This window comes from Accipiter gentilis, chromosome 9 (genome assembly GCF_929443795.1).
Source record: "Accipiter gentilis chromosome 9, bAccGen1.1, whole genome shotgun sequence".
Lineage (NCBI taxonomy): Eukaryota > Metazoa > Chordata > Aves > Accipitriformes > Accipitridae > Astur > Astur gentilis.
In genome coordinates this window covers 3836169-3859116 of record NC_064888.1, presented here as the reverse complement: position 1 = coordinate 3859116, position 22948 = coordinate 3836169, and the positions used below count along the sequence as shown (strand labels likewise).

At 57.6% G+C, this 22948-nt stretch overlaps 1 protein-coding gene across 1 annotated transcript; it reads right to left on the bottom strand.

The window, feature by feature from the left end:
• Positions 1-10534: 10534 nt before the first annotated feature.
• On the bottom strand, positions 10535-11107 carry NEUROG3 (neurogenin 3). Its single transcript, XM_049810001.1, has one exon. The coding sequence runs from the start codon at positions 11105-11107 to the stop codon at positions 10535-10537; it is 573 nt and encodes a 190-aa protein (XP_049665958.1).
• Between the last annotated feature and the right edge of the window lie 11841 nt (positions 11108-22948).

Below are 22948 nucleotides of genomic sequence, written 5' to 3'. Positions count from 1 at the left end.
AATACTTTTTTTCTATTTATAAAGATTTGGGAAAAAAATCTGGCTTCTAGAAATACGAAAATGCTGGGCCAGCCCCTACCTGGCCGGTGCTCCTCCAAGGTGTCCTACAGAGCAGGGTATCTGTGCTGGGGTATCCCGGAGGAGTGCAGGGGTCCAAGGGTGGAAACGGTGTTTTACTCCAAAATGCCCTACAGCAAAAACCCCTATAGACACTACTCCCTGAGCCCGCTTCGGGCCTTGCGAAACCCTGTTTCCACCAGTGAGATTTTTCCTGCGAGGGGTTACACCAACAGTAATCAAGAAGCCACGGGGATCCCCCATCTGTGTTTTACAGGGCTGACCTCGCCGGGGTGAAAAGTACAGGGGGAGCAGCAGGGAAGGCAGCGCGGCCCCCTCCCCTCCTGCCTGCCTGTATTTTTAATTTGCTTTCTGCAAATCCCTGCTTCCGCAGCAAAGCCGGGTCATCGCCGTGCCCTTACTGGGGCCAGCGGTTTGGGTGCGATAATGAGAGATGAGAGCTGGTGAAGAGCAGCCAGCAGGAGCGGTGCCGGCAGCAGAGGGGCCCGACACGCTGCCCTCCCACGGGAGACCCCGTACCAAAGCCAGGAGGGGTGGAAAGAGAAATGACAGCATCGTCAGGGGACAAGCTCAGGTGAGTGGCCGTGGGAGGCAAATTTGGCCAGTGTTATAAGAAATGCATATTTTTTCCCCCCTCAGACGCCTCGTCCAGGTTTTTTCCCCTCACCAGTAGCAAAGCTCATCTCTGCCTGGGCCAGGCTGCTTGGGGATAGCGCAAATGCCAAAACCGCGCAACTTGCTGAAATAATAAATAACTGGCAAATAATTAGCTTAAGAAGCATGCTGGGAGCTGCAAACGGTGTCACTCGGCCCCTGCAGCGACGGGTACAGCCAGGACAGCCGCGGCCACACCATGGCACGGACCTTCAGGCCAGGAAACGGTCTAAATCGGGTTTCTCCCCTGCAGTATCCCAGGCTGCTTCCTGAGATATTATTGTTTTCCTTCGCCTTCTTGATGTATTGTCCCGTAGCACATTCGGGGTTTCCCAGCGTGTGCCAAGAAACCACTGGCCGTGACGCACCAGCCTGTTTTTAGGCTGCCAGCAGCAGCTCCTTCCTGCGGGGAGCCGGGAAGCGCGGCCCCCCCTGGGGTTCCCCAGGGTTCCCCCACCTTCTGGTCCAGGGGAACCAGGCGCATTCGTTTTTAACACCGTCGGGGGATGTGAAAAATAACAATTTGGGGGAAAGAGGATGATGAGCAGTGTCTCTGTGGCCCCATGAATTGCACGGAGCCGTCTGCAGAGCAGAGCCCATTGCGCTGCTCCAAAACGTAGAGCCATTCCCTCCGTTTTCCTGGATTCGGCCAAATAAAGGTGGGGGGAAGGAAAAAAAAAAAAAAAAAAAAGACCAGGCCACACCTTTCCTCAGCCTGGTTCCCAGGCAATAAAAATATCTTGGAGCAGGAGCCCCGGCTTCACAGCTCGACCGCTCACGGAATCGGGTTTTGAGCCAAGGCAGCGGGGAGCTCACCTGCGTGGCTTGGCTGTGCTTTCCTATAGGGTGGATTTTAAGGACCCCAGTTCCCAGGCAGCGTTGGCAGAAGCCATCTGAGTAAAGAAATTAATGGCCTTCCCTTCCCAGTGCTCCCACGGACCCCCTCCTCCTCCTCCCTGCCCATCGCCTGCTTGCAGCACTGGTGAACCCCTGCAAACTCCAAAATCTCCCCTGGGAACCCTCTGCCCAGGGCCACGTTTTTCCAAGCATCTCTCCAAATATATATGTCAGCAGCCGAGAGGGGAGGAGAGCAAGAAAAAAACATTTTGCGAGTATCCGTCTGTTTGCAGATCATTAATTCTCCCCGGGGAGCCCCCGAGCTCTTTCATCTGCTTTTTGCTAAGTTTAGGTTAGGGAGGTTTTCGGGTGCAAGCACGGTCAGGGAAAGGCAAAGCCGCCCTGGGCTTTAGCAGATCACTGAGGAGGAATTTGGGCAGGCGACAGGAAAGTTCTTTCCCCGGCTGGGAGGCATCCAGTCAGGACAGAAACAATCCTGGCTACCAAATGCTTTTATAAAAGTAAGAAGAATAGATGTTTACTCGCAGGAAAGCAAAGAACGGAAAAAGTTATCAACGCCATTGTTTGCTGCAAATAAATTTACCTTCTCTAGTCATATGGTGTATTCAAAAAAAACTCTGCTCGCTCTTATTTAACATCACATAATAACGTAGCACCTACGTAGCTGGGCTTGCCCCCGGCCGCCCCCGAAGCCTCGGCTCGCACCCACCCCACGGCAGAGCCCCTTTCCCCTCACCCCTACATCGCTTTCTCGCTCCCAGCGCCTTGTGGCCAAGAAGACCTGACCCGAGCCCCGCTTTTACAGCTGAGCTGCCCCTCTGCGGCTGCATTTACGGGGCTGACAGCTCTTTAATTGCTGTTTATGAAACACCCTGCCACAGTCTGGAGCACAAAAGCTCAACTAAGAAACCGTCTCTAACCCGTGCTGGCTGCAGCATGGTTTGCCTGCCCCCCCCCGCCCACCCAGCAACGCAGTGGGGTTTGGGGGTTCACGGGCAGGCTTAGGAGATGTCAGAGCAGCGAGGGACTGAAAAAACCTCCCCAAAATATTGCTCTTTAGGCATAAGTTGTGGTCTGTCCTTCTCCGCGTCTTCCCTGGCGTGCTTCTCCCGGGGAAGGGTCCTTCCCGCTCTGGTCCGTGGCTCCCGGGTTTTCCATCTGGACCTTTCAGAGGGTTCCTGCCTTGCCAACCATGACCCAGCATCGCCTCCCCCCTCCCCTTGCAGCCCCCCACAACCGAGGCATCCTGGCCCGTGTCCGGCCAAGGCCAAGGGCGCGGGATCCCAGCACCACCTCCTGGCAACGCACCGCCATGCAGGGCCCACACGCTGGCTGCGGCCAAAAATCCCCCAGTAAGCCATGAAGACCACCCGGAGAGAGAAACCGAGGGTTGCGCGGACGCCAGCCTTTCTCCTGTCTGTCCAAGCCTGGGTATTTTCCCCTTTCCCCGGTATCGTGGCTGGCCCCGGGGTGGCTGCGGACCCCCGGTTGCATCCCCCGGCGAGCGGCAGCTGCCTGCTGTGGGGTGAATAGCGGCGTGGCTCGCCCGAGAGGCGACCGAATTTAATTCGAGATGAATGGGCACCTCCCTGCCGCCCATGACATTTTCATTGCGGGCTAACAAGGGGAGAAAAATCCAATTAGGTGACAAAGGGGGTCCCTAATCGGCCATGCAGCCCGGCGCGGGGCAGCCAGGACGGCGCAGCATCCTGCAGGAGAGCAGGGACGAACCATGGGAAAACAAGAAAACCCTCGAAAAAAAGTCTTCTTGTGACATCGCAAAGGCCAAACTGCAGGATGGCAAGGCTGCTGAAGTGCACCCAAAAAACGTAGTCTAAAGACAGTTGCTATTTGCACCCCCAGGGTCCCATCCCTAAGTCCCCTGGATCACTGAGATAAAGTGAGCTGAGCACGGCAGGGGCATCTCCCAGGTACAGAGACCGAGGGCAGCGGGGGTAAATAACCTGCAGCCAGGAGCATGCTGCTCCTGAAAGAAAACACTAATAAAATTTGGCAGACTCCTTCCGGGGCATCCACCTGCCACCAAGTATTTAACAAAACCTGGTTCCACGGGCAGGTGAGGATGAATCACATCAGGGTTTATTACTAGGGGAGCTTTTTCAAACCACAAAAGATTTTGGCTAACCCTGGGTCGCCGTTTTTCCAGCAACAGGTGCCCTTTCACAGTTTTAACATGTGCAGCCAGGAGTACTGTTTTTTCTCCAAGCTCTGATGCCTAAAGCGGGGGGGGGGATCGATGGTGGGACCCCCCCATGCATGCAAAACCCCCTCCTGCCCGAGCGTGGGGACTTCGGGGCATTGCAGGGTGCAGCGAGGGCATAGCAGCGCACTGGGAAAGGCGAGGGGGGGGGGGGGGGGCACGCACATAAATAACAGCTGGGTTTTAAAGGAAGGGTGATAAATGGGAACGCCGCGCTCCCTTGGGAATTATTAACGGCGGGGGGAGGCTGAAACCTTGGCTTTGCCCCGGGAGCCGGGCTGCGCGGTGAAAGCTGATGGGCGGGAGTGGGCAGGGGGAGCAGATGGCCGGGGAGGCTGGGGGTCCGGCCGGGAATGGGGGGGTCCCTGCCGGCCCAGCGCAGGGGGCTGTGGCAGCTTACGGCAGCTGCATCTCCCGTGGGACACAGCTGGGCCACGCAGGGGGAAGGACCCCCTGTGTCCTCTCCTGCCAGGAGCCCCTCAGGTGGCTCCAGCCACAGCTCCAGGTGGCCACCGCTGAGTATTGACCCAGCGCTATCTCAGCTCCCACCTTATCAGGGCAAGGGCCAGCTCCGAGCACCAGCACCTGCCCCATTAATCTTCCTTCTGTCCCGCTGGCGCGAGGTCTCGATGGCTGGAACAACCTGCCTGGGGAGGGAGCGGGAGAGCTTGGTGCCTGGGGTCTGGGGGTGATGGATTGGTACCCGGGAGGCGACAGGGAAAGGGTTTTTCTTTTTCTCTCTAGCTCCTGCCATTGCCCCTGCCCTGGGGAGGGGACCGTGGGCAGGCAGGTGCCTTTATACCTGGGTATATTGGCGGCGGCGTTTTCCACTGCGATTTGGTTACTGAAGATGGGGATGTGGTGCCCTGAGGAAGAGAGGAAATGAGCTCCACTGGCGTACACAGGGTGGAAAGGGAGGAGGAGATAATTTCCCTGCAACTGCTACCTGAAATAACAAGCTGAGCCTGAGCGAGGAGCCCACTTTTCACGCACAGCCTTCAGGGTGAAGATGGAGATGCGATTCCTCACGTCGGGGCCTGTTCCAGACAGAGCTGCACAAAGTCCAGACAAAAATCACATCTGAGGCCCCAGAAAAATGTGGTAAAGCCTCACAGCTCTGGCCAAAATGAAAACAAAAGGCAGCGATTCTTCACGGCTGCAGCTGTGCAACTCCTGGCGGCAAGGGTTAAATGCAATCAGAAATGTCCCTGGGGACCATTAAACTCAAAACCTGTGCGAGTGTCCCTCAGGGAGGGAAACCCCATTCTTTGACCAGGGCAGGAGCCCCAGTGATGATGGGGGGGACCGAGGTGGTCCCAAATACCTCATCCCCCAGCACCCTGCTCTTGCCCGTGCCCCAGCAAGCACCACTACAAGGATGCACGGAGCTGTAGAGGGGCCAGCAAGCAGCCGGTGGAAGAACTCACACCTCCTGCTTGCCCCGGCATGGGTTTTCTAGGGACATCCCCAGTCAGAGAAAAACCAGCGAGGCAGGAAGACCCGAGCAAAGCCAACACCGGCTTTTGCCCTCTCCTTAAAAACCCCTTAGACCCTCAGGTTACATTTCCTTTGACGCAGAAAGGCCCAACTCTTTTGGCGAGGGTGCCACATGAACCCCAGGCGGGTCTCGAAGGCAATTTGGGGGTGCTGGCGCCCGGCGCCGTCCCTCCTCCCTCCGTCCCCATCTGGGCTGTGCAGACGGGATGGAGTTTCCCCCTTCCTTACATAAACTTGGGATCTCCTTTCAGCTATTGCTTTTTTTGTATTGATTTTTAAAAGGGGGCACTGCGGCTTTAAAGAGCTTCCCAGACTTGCCTTTGTGACCGGAGGAGAGGGTGGGGTGGTGGCGGAGGTGGGGACCCAGAAGAATGAAATAAAGAGAAGTACAACAAAAAGAAGTTAAAAGTGTGAGTGACAAGTTTTCGGCAACAGGCTTCAGCCCCTGTGGGGTCGTTTGGGCGAAGAATGGCAACAAATGAACAAATGAGCTGGATTTTCATGCTTGGTGGACGGTGAATGAATAAGCATCTTTTAAAACCCTATCAGGAACTCTTTGGATTGTCATTATAGCTGGGAGGAGGGGGGGAAAGGCAGACTTTTGAGGGCTGACCATGTGAAAGAATCCCGACTCTTTGCCTTTTCTCTGCTGGCGAGCGCGGCTGCACCAAAACGTGCGGGCGGTGCGGGAGGACGGGCATGCAGCCGCAGCCGAGCATCCCGCCACGGCCCACCGCAGCAGCACCTCTGGGGGACACCGGGGCACCCCGAAGCACGTTGGAAGAGGCGAGAGGGTCTGCTCTGCTTTTGCAGGAGCCCCCGCTGATTCCCAGAGGCGTGGAGGGGACAGGCAGTGGTTCGCAGCCCCGGTTGCCTCCTCCGCCAGGAAACCTGACTGCAATGTCAGAGGCAGACAATGTGAGAGGGCAGGAGGCGACTCACTTAAAGCTGTATTTAAAGCGCAGAGTGGAGGCCTGAGGTCAAAGGAATTGCCCTGGGATTATGGGAATCACCTTCATTTTCTCGCCAGCCTTCAGACACGAGGGAGCTGGCCAGGAGCAAGGAGGAGGGGGACGAGTCTGTCTTTGAGGAAAGGACCCCGGTGTTTCCCCTTCCCTGGCCCTGGCAATGAGCCTGGCCTCTCTGAGCCATGCAAATGATGTACAGGATCTGTTTTCAACTGTTTGTTATCCTCATTCCCCCATTTTAACCTTGAGCAGAACAGAGTGCTGGTCAGGCAGCTGCAGGAGATTCTGCTTCGGAGGCACGGCCAGAGTTTGCTGAATATCCCTACAGCCAGAGTTCAGCAGTAAAATGTAGCTATGGAGGAGAGGGAAGGTTCAGGAGGAGACAGGTTTAAAGCCTCCTTATTTCTGTAATAGAGGATAATCTCATATATTCAAAAACCTTCTCGTCTAAACAGAGAGAGACCTAAAACTGAGGGTCAGGGGCATGAAAACATCAACTTGTAGCGAGGGGATCTGCCCTGGCTGCAAAAATAAAAGTTGAGTCCGCCTTGCATGGGATTTCAGCAACCAAACCTGGCAGCGCCCAAGCTAAGTTTGTTTTCAACCCATCGCCTTCAAGTATGCGAGGGCACAAGCCTGCATCTCTGCAACGGTCGCGGTCCCAGCGGCCACCTGTTTCTTCCACATCAAAAAGTCCGGAGGCCATTACAGAAGCCGTGGTTATAAAGGCCGGGCACTGGCGCTGGGACAGCCCCGTCAAGAGAAATGAGACCATCATGCACTAAACATAGAGAAAAGATAAATGGAAAAGGAGTCTTTCAGTCTTCATTATCAAGTTTCCATGGGTTTGCCAAAACCATAGCAACCAGTTCAAGCAATGATTAACCTAATAATGTGGAGGCAAAGAAAAAAAAATGCATTCAAGCCGCTAAAGAAGTCACTAGTTCTCCAGAGGTAGTAAATCCGCCCGCACACCCCCCACACCCCACACCCCCCCCCGCCCCAACATATAGCCCCACGGCTGGAAGACCAGAAGCATCCTAAGCTTCCAGAGAAAAGAATCTGTGATGCAGTAAAACTTGCTAAAGTGACCACTTTCTGAAAACACAGCTGTATAGTCATCTTTTGGGACTTTTGTAATACCTGCTCTTCACAGGGCGCTCAGGCTCTTCGTGCCCCTTTTCTTGCCCATATAGACCCTGAGCTCCCTTTTGCAATTTTTTGAAAAAATGCTACTTTTGCAGGCTAAGTGAGTGTGTTGTTGCCCTCCTCGGTCCCGCGGCACATGCAGATAGCTGGGGCAAGGTGATACCTCCCGTGGGGAGATATCAGAGTGGAGCTGGAGTAGCAGGGAAAACATTAAATGATTTTATCACCCAAATAATCACGGTGTTTTGCCTGTGGCCACACACGGAGGCCTTGGAGCACTTTGCAGACTGTTAGAGTATGAAAACAATACACAATTCAGCCAGAAAGGGGGGAAGGGGGAGGAATACTATTAGGTCTTTCATTCTGCCTATCTGATCTACGACGCAGATAGATCACGTTCAGGACTATAACAGTACACACAGAGATAGGCACACACTGCCTTTTCCTAGTCCTCAACCTTGCCCCATGGCCTGTGTTTCTCCAGGAATGTGGGTATTGCTTCTCAAAGCAATGAATAGGCAAAGTAGCGGGGCTCTGCATGGATGAACGGGTGCCGGCAAGCAGCAGAAAGAGCAGATCTCCAAAAAAGCTCAAGTAGAAAGTGAGACCTGCTCACCTAGCTTGTCAGTGCTGGCAGCACGGTGCCCTCACTCCCTTCTCCCGGGTGCATGGGGCACCCGCAGCTCCTCTCTGTGGGACAACAGTTCATTGACCGAGGTCGGATCAAGCGCACAAGAACAGATCTCTGTGTCTCCAAAATCCACCGAGCCCCACGCGTTTACTGAGCTGCAGAGTGTGTCTGCTTACCCCCAGGGCCAAGCTGGCCTCTCCCTTCACCGCAGAACCGGGCAATGTAGCCCACCTGAAGGCACAAGCACTTCCACAGCCGGTCCAACAAATCCGAGGAGAGACGCACCGACCAGGGGTCCTCACCAGGAGGGATTCCCCCTGCCCGGCCAGGGCAGACCCCAAAGGCTGAACACCGGTGGGGTGTCTGGGGAGGGAGGGGGAGGGGGGGTGAGGGGGGCATACGGAGACCCGGGGCGGGATGGCGGGGGGGTTGGGGAAAGCACCGCGCCCGGGCCCGACCGCCGCCTTCAGCACCATGGCCAGAGCCCGCGGCGCCGGTGCGGGATTGGGGCGCAGGGGAGGTTCCGCGCCCCGCTCCGCGCACCCACCCTTCCCCATCCCCTCCCCACGCAGGGTGGGGGGTGTGTGTGTGGGGGGGGGTCCCTCCACCCCAGCCCACCCCACGGCTCCCGGGGAGCGGCAGCAACGCGGAGGGAGGGGATGGAAGGGGGGGGGGGGGGTCCCCAGCCGTCGCCCCCCCACACGCACACCCCGCGTCGGTGGGGCAGAGAAGCGGGGAGGGGGGGGCGGGATAAAGCCCCCGGAGTCCCGCACTCGGTCAGGTTTCACTCTCGCCTCTTTTGTTGCGGTGCGGGAAGGGAGGGTGTTGGATGGGGGGGGTGTTTGTGCGTGCGTCTTTGTTTCCAGTAACCAAATTTCTTTTGTTCTACAAATTGCCTCAATAGCGTCTCTTTGCCGCGGGCAAACGGGCTCAGCTGAGAACAATTAGCATCACAATGGGCTTTTGGCCTCGCGGGCCGCTTTGTCTAGCGACTGCCGCCCCGCTGGGGCAGCTCGGAGAGGGGAGGCGGCCCGGCCGTAAATCTACCAGCTACAAATTGAGTCCCTGGGAGGAGAGGGCTGGGAAGGGCTTGCGGGCTTCACAGGGCTTCTTCTCTCTTCTCTTCTCTTCTCTTCTCTTCTCTTCTCTTCTCTTCTCTTCTCTTCTCTTCTCTTCTCTTCTCTTCTCTTCTCTTCTCCTTCTCTTTTTTCTTCCCCTTCTCTTTTTTCTTCCCCTTCTCTTTTTTCTTCCTCTTCTCTTTTTTCTTCCTCTTCTCTTTTTTCTTCCTCTTCTCTTTTTTCTTCCTCTTCTCTTTTTTCTTCCTCTTCTCTTTTTTCTTCCTCTTCTCTTTTTTCTTCCTCTTCTCTTTTCTTCCTCTTCTCTTTTCTTCCCCTTCTCTTCTCTTCCCCTTCTCTTCTCGCCATGGGAGACATTGCGTTTCCCACCTCCCGCGTTTTTAACCAGCCTGACACCAATCCCACCCCACTACCACCACCCGAGCCCCGCACCTGCCCCAACTAAGACCTCCTCCGGGGGAGGATGGGGTCGGCCTGGGGCAACACCGCCCCGAGGACCCGCACCGCCCCAGGGCCATCTCCAAAACAGCCCCGGGGGCCGAGCTTGGCACTGAAAATCCACCTGCGTGGGGAGGGCTGCAGCCGGGCGCACCTTGCTAGGGTGCGGTGGGTAGAGCGGGGAGGTTACCCGGAGGGAAGCGGGGGGGGGGGTTATCTATCGCACGGGTCCGATCGCAGTCCTGCGAGAATAGTCGTCTTGCAAAAAGAGACCGGTTTGAAATGCTGGCGGGGGCCCCGACGGGCACACGCCGGCGTGCGCACAGGCGCAGAATCCCGCTGCGCCGCTGCTTCTCCATCGCCGCTCCTCCCCAGGCAGGGGAAAGCCCCCCACGCCCCCCACCGCGCCGGTCACACCGTCCCCGTCCCGGGTATGTCACCTCGGTACCGGGCACACCGGCCGGGGCCCCGCGCAAAGCCCTCCCCAGTGCGGGGTGGGCTGCGCGCGATTTTGAAACCCACACCGCCCCCCCCCCCCCCCCCCCGAGAGAGCCCTCGGTGGAAAAAAAAAAAAAAAAAAAAAAAAAAAAAAAAAAAAACACGGCGTTGCACAGGTCTGACCACCACACGCTTTATTCTATTCTCTTCTTCTTCAAAAATAAAACCAAAATACGTGCGCGGCTCCCCTCGCCGGTACAAACAGGCGGACCACCGCTGCCAAAAATACTCTTATATACAAAATATATATTTGTTACGAAATATAATCAATAAATACCGATAGCGACAAATTAATATAATTTACCGTTTCCGAGTACAAAACCGTGATTTGTTTTTTATCCGCCCGCTCTCGCTGCGCTTCAGCCAAGCGGGACGGGGCGGGAGGGGGGGGGGGGGGATGAGAACCGGGCTACCTGAAGGCCCAAAGCGGGGGCGGAGGGGGGGAAAAGCAGCCGGGGGAGCGGGCTCAGAGGAAGGCGGGGAAGGCGGCGGGGCCGCGGCGGAGGGCGGCGGGCGGCGGGACGGCGGGACAGGGCGAGTCCCAGGGCCCGGGAGCGGCGGCGACGGCTCCGGCGGCGGCGGCGGGAGGCGGTGGCGGCGGCGGGGTGGGCTCGGGCAACCCCTGCTCGGCCAGGCGGAGGCTCTGGGTGAGAGCCCAGATGTAGTTGTGGGCGAAACGGAGCGTCTCGATTTTGGTGAGTTTGGCGTCGTCGGGGAAGGTGGGCAGGACGCTGCGGAGCGCATCCAGGGCGGAGTTGAGGTGGTGCATGCGGTTTCTCTCCCGGTCGTTGGCCTTCATGCGCCGGCTTCTCTTCTGCTTGCTGAGCAGCCCTTCGCTCCGTGCCTTCCCCCGACCCCGCCGCGCCTTCCCCTTCCTGCGGACCGTCGCCTCCCGCGGGGCCAGGGCGCTGCGGGCCGGCGAGGGGGGCCGGCTGCCCGCGGAGCCGCCGCCGCCGCCGCCGGGCTCGGAGGGAGCATCCTCGGAGCCTCCGAAATAAGGTTGCCCTTCTCCCGGCGAGCGATCGCTCTGCGGGGCCATCCTGCAGACCCAAGCGAACGGCGGCGGCGGCGGCCGGCCCGGGGGACCCCCTGTCCCCGTCCCCGCCCCCCCCCCCCCCCCCCCCCCGCGGCTGTACCTGCTGAGCCCGGCCGAGGCTGCGGGGCAGGAGAGCGGCTCTAGCTCCGCGCCCCCCCGCCCCGCTCCCCCCCCCCTCCCGACTTTCCCTCGGAAAGGTTGCGCGGCCGGCACACGACTGCCGTTAAGCCCCTATATATATAGGACCCACAGACAATGGGGATTTCCCGGCCGGGCGGCGTGTGCGCCCCCCCCCCCCCCCCTTCTCCTTCCTCACCCCCACCCCCCCTCTCGCCCGCACCCACCCCTTGGCACGCTTTTATCTTATCAGCCCGGCGGGAGCGTGCCGGGCCCGGCACCGCCCGCCGCCCCGGCCCCACCACTCGAGACCCCACCGGCTCCCACGATGCGCCGGGACCCCCCCGGCCCTCCCCCTGGACGGGACCCCCGGGGCCGAGCCGTCGACCCCGAGCGAGGGACGGGGGCTGCATCTCAACCGGGGCGGCCGCGCACTCCGGGGCTCCCCGAGTTGGGGGGGGGGGGGGGGGGGGGGGGAGGAGGCGGCTGCGGTTGCGATCGGGGCGGGTGGTCCCGGCCCAGGACCCCAACGATGCCCGGGGACCCCACCGCCGGGCCGGGCGAGGTTCCCCCCGGGGCCAGCAGCGCCGGGAAGAGCCCCGGGTACCGACCGGCGTTGCCCTGCGGGCGGCGAGCGCCGGCACCGGGCGGGGGTGTGTGGGGACACACACACTCCGTTCTCCTGCCCCCCACCCCCCCTCACCCCGTGTCTTTGCTCCCCCCTCGGGAAAACGGGGGCTGGGTCCCACCGAGGAAGGGTCCTTCCGCAGCCCCCGGCCACCCTCCGACCCGCCAGCCCGGCGGTGGACCCGGGGAAACCCGTCCTGTCGCCGGGATTCGGTGCGCAAAACGTGCCGGGGACTTTTGCGCACCGGCTGCGGTGGGCGACGGGGACCGGCCCGGGGCCGGGACGCTTTTCCCCGGAGAAGAGCGGAGGGACCGCGGGTGGTTGGACGGGGTCCCCCTGCACGACCCGGCACCCCCCAGGGGTTCGGGTAGAGCCACCGGGAGGGCGCAGCCCCGGTGGGGCGAGAGCCCCCCGTTCCTTCACCAAAACGGCGCTTTGGTTCCCGACCGGGGAATCCCGGTACCGGGAGCTGCCTGACCGACCCTCCCGGGTGAAGGAGGTGAGGGAGGAGGCTCCCCCCGATTCGGTCCGGTCCCCGGCTCGGCGGTACGGGACGGTGAGCGTTGCCTTTCCAGGGATGCGGAACGGCGAAGGGGGCAGCCCCGGCTCCCCCGCGGCGGCGGCTGCGCTCGGAGGGCGGGGGAACGGGGCCGAAGGAGCGGGAGGGGGGGGGGGCCGGCCACGGCGGCGGCTGGGGTGCCCCTTCTTCTCGAGGGGCGGCTCGGAGGGCAGGGGAGGATGAATAGGAAGGGCCCGACGGGGTTTTTTTGTTGTTGTTGTTGTTGTTGTTGTTGGGGGGGCGGTGGTGGTGGTGGGGGGGGGGGGGGGGGGGGTTGTGTGTGTGTGCCCGTGCAATTGGATGACAAAAAAATCTGGCGAGCGAGTTTCCAAGCCTCAGACTGCCCACTTCAAACGTCCTTCAAACAAAAGCTGAAGAGGAAAAGAAAGCCCCACCTGGTACCGCTGTTTGCTAAAATAATAATAAATAGATTTCGTTTAATAAATAATTACAAGAGATTGTAAAGTGGAGTGCTTTGGGAAGCATTAATCATGGGGCTGGGGGCAGACATCACCTGCTGGCAAACAAGACAACTTTATTGTTAAATCACCTTCCCACTGCCACTTTCCGATAACTCCCTCCAGTCGCCACAAAGCCCGGCCGGGTATGTTTACTCATAGTTAGCATAACAAGCTCCATATTACCACAAACGTGATAAAAATCTCCGGGGGCACCGCGCCGGGTTCCCGTTCCCACCTGGTCGAGCCGCCCCTGCGCGGAGCTGGCACCCAACGGTCCTTCCAAGGAGGGGCCCTTCTGCCGTTTACATTGGCCTAGTTTCTGCTGCTTTATAACAGGTTTACTGCAATCCCTATCTCCCGGTCCTATTTGCCTTATTTTATTGAAAACATATGGTAACCAGCCCAGGCGCATCCCTCGCCTGCCAGGCGTCGGGAACGTTTGACGGACCGCGGCTCCGTCGCAAACCCACCGGGGGCTGTTTGCTCGGGAGAGAAGGGAGGGCAGATAAAGCCGGGCCGGCTCCCGACCCCTCTCCCCCCCCACCCCCCACCCCCACCCCCAGGACCGGCGGTGGGGTCGGGGGGGTGGAGGACAGAGCCACCCACCGCTCCGCGCCTTCCCCGGGGACCATCGGTGCGCTCCCGCGATTCCTGCCCACCGGGCGGGGGTGGGCGCACGGCAAAGGCACCTGCGGTGGGGCCGCCCTTTCCTTCCCTCTATTCTCCCCCCCACCACCACCCCGTCCCCAGCCTCCCCGGGCCGGGGCTGCTCAGGAGATACCGTGATTTGCGGTGCCATATGTTGGACGGCTCGGTGGAGCGCAGCCCTTCAGAGCCGGAGCAGCTGCTGCCCCAGCCCTACCTTACCCGGCGCATAATACCTGGGAGCCGCAGCCCGTAGTTCCCTCCCCCCCCCCCCCCCCCCCTCTCCTTTTGAGAGGGTAGCGGCTCCGTTTCTCTGTTTTGTGACTTTATTGTGGCACCCAACAGATGCACGTCTGCCCCTCGCCCCGGTGCGAGCGTGCTGCTCGGGACACAAGGAGCACAGATGCCAGGCGCAAGGTGCACCAGATGCCCCCCTTTGTGAATTCGAACAATATTTCTCCCTTCCTCCTCCTCCCCCCGCCTCCCTCCTCTTCCTACAAGAGGGAAAAAGAGGAAAAGAGTTACCAAAAAAAATAAAAATAGAAGAAAGGGAAGGCTCGGCGAGCGGCAGCGCGTCCCCTGTAGCCGCCCGATGGGGCGCACGGCCGGGCACAGAACCACGGTTCCGGGGAGGGAAGCTGGTCCCGGGGAGGGAGAGCGCAGTGCCAGGGTGGGCAGGGGCCGGGGGTGCCCACCGAGGCGAATGGAGCCTCCCCGGAAAATCGGTAATTAACCGGCGAGCGCTGTGCAAGCGGTTCGCCGGGGCCGGGAACGGACAGAGAGGCCAAGCCTACTTGGGAAAAGGATGGCAAAGCTCGTTTCGCCACCGTAGATCTTCCCGTGGTCCGGCACAAGAGTCCAGAGTAACAGGTTACACGCAGCGAGGGCTTGGCTAGCGACAGCTCTCCCTGTCATGGGCCAGGGCCACTGGGAAGGATGTCCCCCCTCCCTTGGATGTCCCTCTCCGCAGAGGCGAAGTGAGCTCTGCTCGAGGCAGAAGGGGCTGTGTGAGGAGAAACATCTCCCTAAGGTTAGAGCTCCTTCCTGCCACCGACAGCACCAGCTGCAAATACCGATCCCCTCCATAACCATCCGGCAGCCCTCGCCCTCTCTGTGCTGCAGAAATCTGCCTCAAAGGCCTGATCCATGCCAGAGCTGATGGATTTTTCTTCTTAGCCCCACGGGGAGCTGGGCTCCGCACCTCACACACTCTGACTTACAAGGGCTGGGGGCTTACAAGGAGACTCGGGGGGCCGGAATAACCCAACCAAGCCCTGGGGTGAGGGCTGCTATCGCTGCGCCAGAAGAGGAGGAGCCCTGACAGTGCACGGGGAAAGAAAACCCAAGAGTTTCCAGTGTGCAAGCCCGCTCTACAGTAAACCTCTCCCCATCCTTACGTGCCCTTAAAACACAGCCTGACGGGAGATGGCTTCCTACGGCTGCAAGAGCAGACAGCTGTTCTGACACTGAAATGTATTTTGGGTCAGAATGCGACAATCCCGAGTATAGAAAAAACCTGGATTATCGCTGGATAGGAGAGAGGAAAAGAAAAGAAATACCACAGAAAGGAAAGGCAGGGAACAAATACCAAGTACAAAAGGGTCAGTCGCATACTGGGCTGTGATGCCTACAGGTGGGTGCTGGGAAACCTTTTAAAGTACTTACTCAACCATCCAAGTGTCTGCCCAGGTAAGGGAAGATAGTCCTCAACTCTCTGGGACTGAGACACCCCCCTGTCGTTCCCAGCTCTGCCAGGCATGCTCCCCTCTCCGCTTGTGGCCCCAGCTTGTTTCACCTGCCAGAAAGAGGGTTTCTCCTCTACCCTGATGACAGCCTGGGCAGACGGGATGGGACATACACCCAGCACGCCCTCTCATTCGGGTTATCCAAGTGCTTTAAGCTTTACAACGACTTTCTGGCAAGAACTCGCAGAAGCCGCCACCACCACCACCACCACCACATTCCTCTGATGGTTGAATGAAACACAACGGGGGCTTAACAGGCGTTCAAGCACACAACCGTTTTTAACTCGTCAGCAGCCCCAGTGGCCCACAGTAAGCCCATACTTGTGTATCTACCTGCATGGAAATCTCAAAGAATAACTGTAGTTCAAAATTAACCGTCTCCACAGCTACAATTCAAAAAGAAGCAGCTTTTGTGGCAGGCTATCTCCAGCACTTGGACTTCACCAGCTGGCAGTGGTCCTCTTCAGCTACCAGTTGGACAACACAGGCTTGAGGCTTCAGTATCCATTTGCACCAACCCTCCTTTGGCCATCAATAAATAATCACGGATCACAGATACGCTGATCTCAGCCTACCATCTTCCTGATCGGCTCTTCTCCCCTGTAAGGGCAAAAATCTAACTGCTGGCATTTTGATGCATGACAAAGTTATAAGCCGTGCGGACTGGTCATACTGGTTCACTCTGAAACTCCTCAAACCCCAAGCTGCCCATCAAACAGACAGACAGTGCTTCCCAATCTCCAAAAATAATTGAAGATTTGCTTTCCTCTCTGTTTTTGAGGCTCTACCGGTCAAACTTTGAACATACCAGAGGGCACCAGAGCTGGCTTTTGAGAAGTGAAAAAGTATCTAAAAGCCAGGAGTCTGGAAGGAAATTCCCCACCTGGCCTGGAAACAAGGCTGAACGTGTCCCAGGGGCCTCCCACACCACCACCACCACCTCTCCAGATTTTCATGGAAGCCCTCAACATGAGACAGAGTGAGAAATGGGGCTTTTGACCCTTCCGTTGCTGCCAGCTCGCTGCCAGCGCTGGGCAATGTGCCCACCCAGCGTGGTGCTGGGGTCACTGCTCAAGCCAAACCGCTGCTGGCAGGAGGGATGTGACTCCTAAAGGTGTGATGTGGATGTTTTGCCACCTGCCTGGGACCAGCTCACGCTTCTCCCTGCACCGTTCCCAGCTGTGCAGTACACATCTGGCAGCCCGCAGTGCTGGAATGACAGTTCTGGTACCGACTATCCCAGGGGGTTGAATGCGGTTGCAGCCCCCACACCGACCCAAGCAACGCCAGCTGCCGTAACTCACCTGCCCACACCCCAATGCATGACCCCATCCCCTGCCTGACCATCCCTGTACCAGCCCCGACTTTTCCCATCTCCTCCCTCCTTCCAGTCTCAGGAAGAAGCATCCCTCCTCACCCACCATCCTCTCAGCCTTGCCAGCCCCTCGCTTCGATCCCCAAATCTTCGTGCCCCTCTCCTGGCATGCCTTGCCCTTGTGTCCCTGCCAGGCAGACTCGGTGCCCCGTCCCAGCTTTCCCCAGCTATCCCTGCCCATCCGCACACACCCCACCCTGGCTTCTGATGCTGGTGCCCCTATCCCAACCCTTCATCCAGCATTGGGGTCCATCTGCTGAGACCCTGAGCTTTGAACTGGAGCCTTCTCCTGCCCTGCATTACTGCAGTGCTGAGGAGAAGACAAGTTTACAGCCAAAAGGGACCATTTTCTTCCCCAAGTCAAGGCGTATAATGAACCTGGAGAGCCCACGAGTGGCACGGCCCCTCCTGCCAGCCCATGCCAGGACCTCTGGGAAGGTGAGCAGCCAGCCTGATTTCAGTATCTCAACAAGAAATGATGTATTTGCAACAAAAAGGAAAAAAAAACCAACTCTGGGATCTTTTCACACCAAACACCGTGCAATTGTAATGCAGAATTTTAGCTCTGCAAGACAAGTTATGACCAACCTGTATCAGTCCTTGGCAATGCAGTCTTAGGGAGCTGCGACCGAACCTCACCCCAACAGGTTGTAACAGTGGGAGAAAGACGGTGATCTCATGGCAGGGAAACCCCAAAGCACTCACGCATCTGCGTGTATCCAGAACATTTTAGCGATTTGCGTGGCTACGCCAACCGCCAGCGAGCCGTGCCCACGCAGCCGGGTTTGTGCCTCAGCCTGGGGGGGGGGATGCTCCAGCACATGGCCCAAAGGGCAGCCCACAGGGATGGGGCTGTTGCCCACAAAACCCCTCAGGGATGGAGACCATCCCCAGCCACCCCGGGAAGCGCTGCCAAGTCCTTTGAAGCCATGCGAGGATCTGAGCCGCGTCCCGACCTTGCCATGGTCTGAGGCACAGCACTGGCACCGGAGACCTGGGGGGAGCACGGGGCTGCCTCCCCTACGTGCACGCAGTGTCTCAGGGTCCCAGCAGCTTCCTGGGTTTTATCAGCACCCTTATCAGTTTCTTTTGTTACCACATTTCTTCAAACCTACTACAGCTCCTTCGAGAACCCTGCCCCAGCCAAGCCCAGCAGCTCCCAGGTACCGGCACCTTTCAGGGGTCTCTGGCTCCGGCAAAGCCCCTGTGCTCAGGGACACATCGTCTGACGTCGCCTCAGCATCCGACGTCTCCCTCATCCTGGGGCTATGCCTCCCTCCCCCAGCTCTTCACCACAGTCCCCACCATTTTCCACCATCATTTAAGTTTCTGAAGTAATTTCTTTTTTCTTTTTTGTCCCTTTTTTTTTTTTTTTTTAAGCAAACCATCTACCATATGTTCTCCCCTGAAAGGGGTAATTGTTAACAGATCATTAAAACACCGTGGCGAGTGCTCTGAGATTCCTTCCCTCCGTCTTACGCATTATCCCGTCTCTGTCACCCTTTCAATGCGGCTTTGAGGGCTCTGCTTTTCTAACTTCCTCCTCGGGGAAAAAAAAAAAAAAAAAAAAAAGAGAGAAAGGGCCACTAAAGTGACCCTCTTCACAGCTCTCCTCCTTGCTTTTCAATGTCTTTTTTGACACCCAACAATAATCGGGGGGGGGGGGGGGGGGGGGCTGGTGTGCTGCTGCCGCTGGGCTGGGGGCAGCAGGGCCGTATCCTGCCCCGTTAACGGGGCACCTGGGTTGGGAAGGCAAGATGAGGTGCGGCAGGGGTTCTCCAGCCACCCCCCCTGGGTGCCAACAGCCTCTCTTCCTTCCACCGCTGGACAACGGTGCTGCTCGCCATGGGATGCTCAAAAAGTGCATCCCATCCATCCCGGTCCCTTTGTCCCCGCTCCTGAGATGGGGGCTGCGGGATGACCCCCGTGACACACACACGCATCCCGGGCTGAGACAGAGAGTATTTCTTACAAAGCTCGTTCCCTCAGGTGGATCGGATGCTTTCGGTGGCACAAATACATTTTTTCCAGAAATAAGCTAACAGCTGGCTGGGAACTGAACTAAGCCCAGAGACAGAGCTGTTTGGGGAGGCTTGGACCTTTCACCTCCCTTTCCTGGAGAACAAACTCTATTTTAGGAAACACCAAATGCTGGAAAGCTGAAGACTATCAGGGCACGGGTGGCTTTTACCTGAGCCAGGGACAGAAACCTTTGCAGAGCTGTGCCCGCCTGTCTCCCAGCCTCATGCACGGGGAGGGAGACCCAGGAGGTCTGTGAGCACCTTTAGCAGCAGCAGTCCTGTTCAGTGCCGCGTTTAACGATGCCGTTTTACAAGAAAAGCCAGTCAGCAAAGCTACATCAAGCCCGGGCTATGCCCGATGCTGTGGCAAGCCAGCGGACTGAAAATCATCACCATCAGCTCGGATGCCCTGAGATGAGCCAGGAGGGCTTGCAGCTGCACAGCCCCTCGCCACAGAGAGAAGGATGAGAAGGAGACCCAAGAGAGGCAAAGGCACGTCCCGACAGCAGCATTACACGTGCCAGATTCCAGCATGACAGCCACCAAACTCACCGGGAGCACCAGCAGCAAAGGTCTCAGGTTGAAGGACACCTCGTCACGGGCTCCCTACGCTTGTCATCAGAAAGGTTGAGGCTTTCAGAGCTCACGCTTACGTTCCTAACCTGCATCTTCTCCCCTTCTGCCATGGACTTGGCCATTCCCCCGGAGGTCCGTGTTCCCCGACCCACCGCAGCCTGCAGCCAAGCTTCGGGCACCATTCGCACCTCTTCTCCGGCGTAGGCACCTTTCCCAGCACTGGCATGAAGCCCTTTGAATTTGGGCTTACCCATCCCAGCAAAAGAGCGTGCCGCATGGGATCAGCGAGCGCCTGACAGCCCTGCCAGGAAAGATGTGGAGGGGGCAGCTGTGCCAGTCAGCAAAACCCAGTTACATTGGAAAAAAACCCAAAACTTCAAAGCCCTGCATGCAAACTTCTCCAAGAGCCAATATTCTCCAGTAGTTCAAGAGCTTTGCCGGTGCAGGGACCTCACGGAGAGCTCCTTCCTCGGTCAGGGGCCTGCCAGCGTGACACCCCAGCCCATTCCCCTCCCCGGCTCTTGCCCTTCAGCCAGCAGGTTTGTCCCAACACCCTCCCACCCCCTCAGGGCGTCGTTATGCTTATTCCAACCCAACAAGCGGGAGAAGACGATGCTGCTCCGCTTTGCTCCAGCCGAGGCGATGGTTCCATCCTCGTATAGTTCCCACTGCGGGGTCACCGAGCATCTCAGGACCGCTGCAGCAAGCGATGCTCAGCCAGCGCCGGCAGCTCCTTGTGCTTCCCCGAGCAAAGCCTCCCCATCCGCAAAACCTGCCGCAGGCACTAACACCCCCACCCGTGGCGCTGACCCACGAGAAACCTCCAGGGAGGGCTGAGGACCGCGACAGGTTGTGACGCGCAAACCGGTACCCAACGCCCAGAAGCGCGAGGTGGCTTTGCCCTGTTGTGCAGGCAGATCGGCTCTTCTCCTTCTCTCCTTTCCGGGATGGCAGCTTTCACCTACCTCTACCTCTTCATCAAGGGAAAAAAAACTTCCCATGGAAGAAAAAGTACCTCCTTCGAGGGAGCATGCAGGACACCCGTTCTCCTGAGGGGATTTAACAGCTGCCTTCGCCGAGGGCTCTTATCGCTGCTGCGAGGCAAAATTTTAGCCCTTCGAGCTGCAGAGACAGACTTCAGGCCAGGAGCTGAATCCAAATGAAAGCAGTACTCCCATCCTGAGCGTGAAAACAAACTGAGGCTGGGTCAGTTTTAAGAAGCACGACGGACTCAACGTAATCTTGACAAGTTAAACAGCAGCGTTGCTCTCACCACCACGGGTGAAGATGTTGCCCTCTCTCCCCGCTCCCCAGAAAAGTGTAGACATGGAACGAGGATGCAAACCCAAAGCAACTTCACGTGCCACCAACATGCTCAGGGTCGAGCTGATCTCCCTGGCCCAGCAGAGCCCAGAGGATCCCGGGCAGCAGGACAATCCTCACTCTGTGGCTGAACACCCACCCGATTATTTCTTTCCCAAAAGCGATTCCTGAACCCACGCGAGCACCTTTTAATAATCAGCTTGTACAGAAAAGTCACAAGCACTGGCAAGTCCTGGTGAAGAAAAGGGCCTTAGGAATACAAATCTGCAACTAAATGGGTTTTAGATCTTAAACACCAATTTTTTTTCCCCCATCAGTAGGAAATTAGCTCATCCCACCTCTGAGGCTGTTTTTCCCCTGCGAGGTTGTAACGAGCGGCCGTATCCCAAATGCCCCTCTCTGCCTCCCCAACAGATGCTCATTGCTGCAGAGGTTTGGGGCTAACGAGGGATTTCCAGCTTTAGGGGGACAAAGCCCATGGAAGCCGTGCCTGAATGAGGGGGCTTTTGAAGCAGGGCAGTGGACAGGGCCACCGGAGAAACCCCGGTGCCATACAGACACGCCGAGCGGAGATTTAGTTCACGGTGAGCAGAGATTTAATTAGCGCCTTGCGATATGGCATACCCACACCACCAGAGGGAGAGCTGCTCGGCATTTGTCCTCTGTAACTGCGCTAATTAAAGATTTTTATCACGTAACATCATCGTACGGCATGTACCGTGTATGATGCTCCAGCCAGGCCCTCAGCTCACCAGCGCGCATCGCCCAAGTGCCATGCCAAGACTGTGCCAGGAAATTACTTGAAATAGAGAGGTAAATCTCTTTTTCTAGATGAACGGAGAGCGATTCTCAGCGCAAAGCCCCTCCACGTTGCTGAAGCGGCGCAGCGACCCTCCTCCCTGAACCCACAGGAGAGGGAGGGCGTTTAAATTGGGCATCGCTGCCCGCTGGCTCGGCAGGCAGCCGGCACCGAGGAGCTGTTACAATCATTCGGTTTCCCCATCGTCGAACGGGCGAGCTGCTCCACACAGACGGGCAGGAAAGCTCCGGGATGCAGGCAGGAGAGAGGCAACGCAGGGGTCAGGCAGCCAAGGACCGTCGGGGATGATTTTTGCAGGCAGGGAGCACAAAGAGCTGCCCAACATCCACGAAGGGCAGGGCATTCGGGGGCACGTGGAGGATGAACCATGGGAAGCTCACAGTTGTCGGAACACTTTAAAATTACACACACAAAAATCCCGTAACAGATCCGGGGTTTTGCAAAGTTGCCTCAGTCTTTTAAACAGCAGGCAAGGAGCGTTTTTAAGAGCAGGTTTAAGGATGCATCTGCAAGGAGTGGTCCAGCTGTGGCTGCTCCTGCCAGGAAGGCAGGGATTGAATTAGATCAGCCTTCTTCACCCATTTTAAAATCAACTTTCACGTCAGCTGCCTGGAAAAGCCCACATGATCTTTGCTAGCATGGCTACAGTGGCTTTTACTTACAGCCAAACGCAAAAATCAGGACAACATTTTGAGTCTGGCCCTTCGCATATTTCCAGCTGATTTGCTTGTGGACACAGGGCTGTGCGTATTTAAAAAGAAAATGCCGGCAGCTGGGTCAGTGGCGCTTAGTGATGGAGATGACCAGCCGGAGATGAGCCGCAGGTTCGCTAACGCTGCACCGCATCCCCTCCAGACCTCGCTCGTGTGGATGAACTGGGTAGGACCGAGCACAGCCCTGCAGGGTCAGCGGCTCAGGATAAAAAAAACCTACTCGTAAGCACAGAAAACACCTTGTGCACAATACAAACCCACTCAAAAATCAATCTACTAACAGGACATAGCACGGCCCATGGAGAAGAGCGAAGCCTCATGCTTAAGAGCAAATTCATGCCCCCACCGCAGTCTCCCTATCGTCTCTCACGGCTCGGGTGCCTGGGGGCAGCTGAGCAGAGACCTGCTGCATCCTTCTCCAGCCACCTCCTGAGCAGCAGCATCCTCCCCTCCGGTCACCATGGGCCTATGAAGCAAAGAGTTAAATTTCCTCAGATCCGAGGGAATGGGAAGGGTCAACAGTATTTATTTGAATCAATCGTTTATTAAATAAAGTCACATGTTTAGTCCATGATTGTCAGGTAAACGCCCCCCCCCCCCCCCCCCCAACACTGCGTATGACAGAGAGCACCGAGAAACGGCTGAAAATTCAGTACAGCCCACACGTTGCCTTGCTAAAGGAGAATTGCTCCCTTGTATCCCCAAATATTCTCCCTGTTCCATTTAAACTGCCCAAATTTTAACCACGCTTCTGTCATCTCCAGCTTTCCCAGGTATCTTCAAACCACCACAATATTTACTATTAGAAAAGAAAGAAAAATTACCTTTGTCATTCCTTCCTTCACAACTCATTACAGCCTT

What these genes read in the sequence shown, in the direction of transcription:
- NEUROG3 (XM_049810001.1), bottom strand. Translation starts at nt 11,107, where the DNA reads ATGGCCCCGCAGAGCGATCGCTCGCCGGGAGAAGGGCAACCTTATTTC.